This window comes from Vicia villosa, unplaced genomic scaffold (genome assembly GCF_029867415.1).
Source record: "Vicia villosa cultivar HV-30 ecotype Madison, WI unplaced genomic scaffold, Vvil1.0 ctg.001440F_1_1, whole genome shotgun sequence".
NCBI lineage: Eukaryota > Viridiplantae > Streptophyta > Magnoliopsida > Fabales > Fabaceae > Vicia > Vicia villosa.
The window spans coordinates 432404-439552 of NW_026705619.1; the positions used below are offsets into that span (position 1 = coordinate 432404).

General features: G+C 31.6%; 1 protein-coding gene across 2 annotated transcripts; it reads left to right on the top strand.

The window, feature by feature from the left end:
* The first annotated feature begins 281 nt into the window (after positions 1 to 281).
* LOC131635194 (remorin-like) lies at positions 282 to 2849 on the top strand. Of its 2 annotated transcripts, none has more exons than XM_058905795.1 (5): positions 282 to 657; positions 1488 to 1541; positions 1756 to 1843; positions 2305 to 2386; positions 2477 to 2849. In XM_058905795.1, the coding sequence occupies exons 1-5, from the start codon at positions 456 to 458 to the stop codon at positions 2669 to 2671; spliced, it is 621 nt and encodes a 206-aa protein (XP_058761778.1). In that variant the 5' UTR covers positions 282 to 455; the 3' UTR covers positions 2672 to 2849. The 2 variants fall into 2 exon arrangements, with proteins under 2 accessions (XP_058761778.1, XP_058761779.1); XM_058905796.1 differs by having other exon boundaries at positions 286 to 657; positions 1491 to 1541.
* Positions 2850 to 7149: the final 4300 nt, after the last annotated feature.

Genomic DNA, 7149 nt, shown 5'->3' on the forward strand with positions numbered 1-7149 from the left:
TCATTGTATTAAATTAATAATAAAATATTCTTTTATTCTATAATATATTAAAATATTTATTTTTAAAATTGATTAAATAATCAATATATAAATTTATATAGTAAATAAAATATAAACATTGACCGTGAATTTCTAGAAATTATTTTCACTTTGACTATGGACAAAAAAATAATATTAGTAGAAGATATTTTAATTGTTGCTATCCATCGCTATTGATGCGCTGTGCCAACGCACAAGAGTACCTACCAACAAACCCTACCCAGCTAAGATATACTTTAAGAATTTGTAGATAATTATTAAGCAGTAACATAACAGTTACCTTTCTTTTCTTCAACCATAATATCTCAACAACTCTATCCCCCATTCCATTCCAACACTTACTTACTCTTTAATTTTGTTACGAAATATAATTCGCCAAAATTCGTTACAACTAACATCACTTTGTGGTAGCAAAAATGACAGATCAAGAGCAACCAAAAAAGATTGAAACGGAATCAACAATATCTAATCCTTTATCAGTTCCACCACCACCAAAGGAAGATGTGACTGAGGAGAAATCTGTAATTCCACAACCTGATCATCTAGATCATAACCCTCCTCATCCTCCTCCTCCTGTTGTTGATGATTCCAAAGCTCTTGTTGTAGCTCAGACTCAGAGTATGACACTTTTATCAATCTTTTTTTTTCTTTATTATAAAATCAAATTCATTTTCTTTTGTTTCGCAAGTTTTTTTTTTTTTTTTTTTAAATTTAGCCGTGTTTTGTACATTTTTCGTTGTTTTTAGCGTTTCTCGTGGTAATTTTGATGCAAACGAACACTTTCTAGCTTATATATTGTTTATGAGAAACAGTTGAGGCCTGCCGTTACAAATATTCTGCAGTTTTAACGGCAAATTGAATTCGAACCTCTAATTTTTGGATTATCTTTGTCTTTTAGTGTCTGTTTTCTTAACAATTTTAATTTTTTTTTTAGATTATATTAAATTGCAGGGAATATTTTATGTTTTTTTATATGAAATTAGTACCTGTCCTGTCCTGTTGTGTTTTCTGAAGGGGTTTTACTTTTACTGGCCAAGTTTTATGTGAGTTCTGACATGGTTGATTATTTTTTATTTGGGTTTCCTTGTATTTTTTGTAAGTTTTGTTTTGCTGGAATTTGTCTGTTGATTGTTCAATTGAGAAGAGTTATATCTTCAATTTTTTTTCTGTGTTTACCAACCAACTGCATGTTAACTATGATTTTGGCGTTCAAATAAAGATCCTTTTTTGCAAATGAAAATTTGTGTGCAGTATTTAAATTCTAACTCAATTGATAGAAGCCGATATTGCTAAGCTGAACTCCATTACGAGGGTTTAAACTCTGATAGTCATGATTGTGTGTGTCAGTTTCGAGTGATCATTAGCACTTTGTCCGCAGACAAAAAATTGCATATTTGAAGGGAGAAAAGAAACACTAATATCATTCTGTTGTTTAATTTGGTTACTAGCAGAGACTGATGAAGCTGCTGAAGAGAAACCACAAGAGGGCTCTATCAACCGAGGTATGTCCCTTGGCATTCTTGTGTCACTGCTTTCCTTTTAGAGTTTAGTTTTATATTTGATATTGGTTTAGAGCTTTGTAACGACACATCTAAAACAAAGGTGTGTCTAGTGTGTCTGTGTCTTTAATTTATTCATTTTTTTTAGAATTATTAGATTCTTCCCTTTAGGCATTTCATATGTTAACATTACAAGCTATGATATTTCATTCTTCAGATGCGGTGCTTGAAAGAGTTGCAACAGAAAAGAGGCTGTCACTAGTCAGAGCATGGGAAGAAAGTGAAAAGTCTAAAGCAGAGAACAAGTAAGAAGAGCTTCCATCATTTATTGCTTTTTTCATACTTTAAGTGCTTTTTTTTAGTTCTGTCAAACTTTTAGGACCTTTCATTGACTGACCATAACTAGGAAGCAATGCAGATGAGGAAAAAGAAGTTTTGCATAAAACATGAAAAAGCTTGTTGAAGAACTTATGCAAAATAAGTTGAAAACAGAGTACAAACATGTCTTATGAGTAACTTATGCCAGGGAATAAACTGAAATAAGTTAATCCAAACAATCTTAAGTCATTGCAATAGCTAGCCTTATAATAAAATATCAAATTGCCTAGAAATTTAATACCAGCTCAAATAGGTATTAGCTATTTGTTTTGCCAAGTTAAGCTTATTACCATAACATCACATATTCATGTTATTTTATCAGTTAATGACTTGTTTCTGAGTTATTCAACATGCTTTGCTTATTAATTTAAATGAATATAATGAGCAGGGCTCAGAGAAAACTTTCAACCATTACCGCATGGGAGAACAGTAAGAAAGCTGCAACAGAAGCTGAATTGAGAAAACTTGAGGTAAGAACTTACTTTTACAAGCTTATAACATGACATTGAATGTGATAAAATATGGAAAAACAAATAATTTAAACTTTTCACTGTGAATAGGAACAACTTGAGAGGAAAAAGGGTGAATATGCAGAGAAAATGAAGAACAAAATAGCATTACTTCACAAGAAAGCTGAAGAAAAGAGGGCTGTGATTGAGGCCAAGAAAGGGGAAGAGTTACTCAAAGCAGAGGAGGTGGCTGCAAAATACAGGGCAACTGGAACAGCTCCAAAGAAACTCTTTGTTTTATTCTAATGCTACAATCCTCAAGCCTGATAAAAAAAATTATGTGTTGTTTATTCATATATACTTTCTTCATGTGTGGTTTGGTGTCTTTTTTAGTCTATGTTAATTTATTCTGTGTGCATAGTGATATATATTGGCTTGTATATATCCATTACTTTGGAATAAAAATAATTTATTTCTTCTTCAACTTGTGCAATATAAGATTTTTTTTAGCTTTAGACAACTAATTCATTTCTGTAACTTCAAATTCAAATCCATGTTACCAAAGTACACATTTAAGTATTTGCCTTGGTGATGCATTTACAAAAATAAAGTTAACATAAAAGGCAAAGATAACTAACTATTCTATCATATATCAAAGTTGATAACATAAAAGGTGTAAGTTCTCTTTAGCCTTGGCTTAATTTTTGTAAAACAAATAATAGCAACAATAATGAGATGTAGAATAATGAGATGTAGAATAGGATGTTAAACTTGCTAATAGAACATAACTACAGAACATGTACAACAAGAAGATGTCCTATAAAATATTGGAACATGTTATGCAATAACATGTCCTATAGAATAGCTATTGACGTCGCACCTGCTGAGCTGGATTAATGAGATTCAGTTTCACTTTAACAAATGCAGAATATTCTCTGAATATTATGGAAATCATATAAGGTGTTATATGTTTAAAGGGTCTGAAGAATCAATCAGAATATTTGAAGATTATATAGTTTCTAAATATGGAGATATATTCGGAAACTAGGATATTGAAGACCTTGTTTGTAGCAGAAGTTACTACTATCTTGTAACAACAAATTAGCTGTGATTGAAGGCCCAAATCCAGTTGGGTATAGGTTATAAATAGAAGGGTTTGTAACCTAGGTTTGTACGGCTCAAGATGTAGAATTATAGGGTTTGTCAAGGATGAATCTCCAGACTTGTGGGAAAGATCACCATGTCTGTCTCGAAGCTGTGAAGCAAGAGATGTAGTGTCTACCTCGAAGCCTGTAGGTAAGAGGTGTATTGTTCTTGGAGGAATATTTGAAGTAACTCCAAGTTATGGTTCATAGTCAAGAGACTTGGCTAGGTATTGTCATGGAAGTGTGTCTTCCAAAACTGTTTGTCTGTGTGATCAGAATGTTGGTGATTAGGTCATTGTTACAGATCCTCTCTCAATTGCAACTTTTGAATAGAAAAATTGCAAACCCTCTCTCAATTGCAACTTTTGAATAGAAAAATTGCAAAGCCTCTATCAATTGCAATTTTTGGACGGAAAAACCGCAATCCCTCTCAACAAACTATTTTTGAACGGAAAAATAGAAAACCCTCTCAACACTTGTACATTCTCCCGCAATCCAAAGCCACTGGATTATATTAGAAAGGTTATATAACTAATCCATTGTGATTTCTATCCAAAGCCACTTGATTATATTAGAAAGGTTATATAACTAATCCATTCTGATTTCTATATTTGTTATGTATTAGTATAACATATCATCTTAGATAATAATATATTCACATTTTCCAGGTTATTATTAAAGTAGAAGATTTTGGATATATACCTAAGACGTATATTCAATCAGAACTACTCCATGCATCGGTGATCATGTGTATCAAGTGGACTGACACTTTAAACAACTTAAGAAAGGTAAAAATTTAAATTTGGGATGTGTGAGAGACCATGATGGTGGTGAAACTAGTTTTATGTGTTTAATTTTTATTCTCTAACAAATCAAATTCATCTATCCAATGCAATTTTTGATAAATTTTAATACCTGCAGGGTAATGTTTATTGCGGCCCCATTAGAGATTCAGAACTCGAACCTCATTATCACTATCATTCCATAGTAATTACTAGTTACGGGATCCAGAAGATCAGGAAGGAATGTGTTGCATATTGGATGCTGGCTATGAAAAAATTGTTGTTGGAATCTTAGTATTGTCATTTTTATTGGTCAACTTAGTTATTTGTATGGCTGAGTCTGCCTAAGTTTTGGGAAAGTAAGTTTGAGTCATTCAATTCACTTATTATGCAGGTTAGTTATTTTAGAAGTGGCCTCTAAAATTAAGGAAAATGGGGTAGTGGTAAAGTTGAGTCAGACAACGTATTTAAGCTCTATTGCTAGCAGTGAATAAAGTTGTCAGTTTGCCCCAAATATTGTTTTATTATCAACAAAAATTAGCCATGGTGAAAAACTACAAATTTTTTGTTCCACATTAGTGGACACAATAAATATAGTGGTAGATTCCTATGGGAGTTGATAAGGGTTTTTTCTCGATAGTTGCTTATGATGCAAAATAATTTAAAATTCTTTATTAAATTATCACTTTTGAAAAGTTGACTTTTGTCAACAAATCAAACATGGAAGGTTGACTTAATAAAGAATTAATAGACTATTCCTACAAACTATTTGTCTTCCTAATTTAGTATTTAGTTGAAATAGTATAAATTTATCCTCTCTTAATTTTAACTTTTGAACAGAAAAATTACAAACCCTCTCTCAATTGAACCTTTTGAACGGAAAAATTTCAAACCCTCTCTCAATTGCAATTTTTGGATGAAAAAACTACAAACTCTCTCAACAAACTATTTTTGAACGGAAAAATAGAAAACCATCTCAACAAATTATTCTTGATCGGATACGAACCCAAATCCCCAATTCACCCAAAAGACTATATTTTGCTGTTGGGTATAAACTTAAATTAAGGCAAAATACCCTTTTTCGTCCCTTAACTTTATCCCCAATTCACCTAAAAGACTATATTTTGCTGTTGGGTATAAACTTAAATTAAGGCAAAATACCCTTTTTCGTCCCTTAACTTTACCTCGAGGTTCATTTTGGTCCTTCAATTTTTAAAATGTTCAAATGGTGTCTGACGAGGCTATGTTTTACACGCATGGCAGGATGATGTGGCATATGTTGTCACCAAGTTCCTGAAAATTCTAAAAATTATTCTAAAACTCTTGTCTTCACCATGGTTTGAACTCAACAGATTTTAGTTATGGTACAACTGGGTGTACCACTAGGCTATGCTCATTTTGGTTGCTTTCTTTTCTTTCTGCAGCTACTTATTAACTACTGCATTAGTTGACTTCTTTTACTTCTACATTAATAATAATAATAATAATAATAATAATAATAATTATTATTATTATTATTATTATTAACTACTGCGTTAGTCATATTATTATTATTATTATTATTATTATTATTATTATTATTATTATTAGTAGTATTATTACTATTAATATTATTAATATTACTATTAGTATTATTATTATTACTACTAGTATTTTTAGTATTAATACTATTATTATTATTTTTAATACTATTATTATTATTATTATTATTACTATTATTATTATTATCTCTATTATTATTATCTCTATTATTATTATTATTATTATTATTATTATTATTATTATAATAATAATAGTAATAGTAATAATGTAATACCCGGTATTAATATTCCCTAAAAGTCTATTACTTATGTTAATAGTAGAGGACTTTAGGAGTTATATTAATGTAAACCATATATTTGGTGATATTGGGAAATAAAGCTAAATGTATGTGTGTCAAGGGAATTATAGTATTTTCTCTCTTAAATAAAAGTTAGGGCATTGTTTGGATCCATGTCACTAACCTTTTAAAACAAAACCAGAATTTTAGTAGTAGAAGAAGAAGGAAAACGTGGAAAGGGAGAGGAAGAGGAGAAAAGTTCCAACTTGATTAAAGCTCTATCCTTGCATGCAACAGAATCCATCCAAGCTTCACCTCTATCATCTGATTTCTGCTCTCAGCTCCATCTTTATCATCTTCATCTCCTCCTAAGGTGAGTTCATAGTTAGTGAACTTGGGGTTTGCATGTTGGGGTTCTAATTGGGGGTTTAGGGATTGTGTGATAATTAATGAATCCATGAATCTAATTGTGTTGTAATGCCTTAAATCCTTGTTGGTTGATGATTCTGAATACAATGCATGTTTTAAATTCGTGGGAATCTGGTTAGTAATGCAGGGGATCATCTATAGGTTATTTGGGACTGGTTTAGAGCTCCCAAAATGCAGAAAAATGATTCTGGTTCAGTGTAACCGGTTACGGGTTTGAGTGTAACCGGTTACACTGTTGAAAAACTGAGAATCTGGGCATTTTGCGTGACCGTAACCGGTTACGGTTCCTGGTGTAACCGGTTACACTGGGCGCAGAAGGAAAAATTCAGTAGTTTGGGAAATTCATATCTCCCGCTTCGTACGTCCGATTGACGCGTGCCATATACCGTTAGAAAGCTAATTGAGTGTACTATCTAGGAAAATTAGTATCGGTGTTTGAATATTATTTTCCGGTGTATCTGACATACCTTCAGTTAAAGTGCGACACTGATGCTATGTAACTTGCGTATAATTAGACTGAATTAGTTCATTATTTCTAACTGCCATGTTATGCTGAAATAAGAATGCTATATTATGATGAATTATGATCATTCTATTAATGCCCATTGT

Coding starts and splice junctions, on each gene's coding strand:
- LOC131635194 (XM_058905795.1), top strand. CDS start 456: ATGACAGATCAAGAGCAACCAAAAAAGATTGAAACGGAATCAACAATA. Junction 1,542..1,755: donor AGAGGGCTCTATCAACCGAG/GTATGTCCCTTG, acceptor TTCATTCTTCAG/ATGCGGTGCTTGAAAGAGTT. Junction 2,387..2,476: donor CTGAATTGAGAAAACTTGAG/GTAAGAACTTAC, acceptor CACTGTGAATAG/GAACAACTTGAGAGGAAAAA.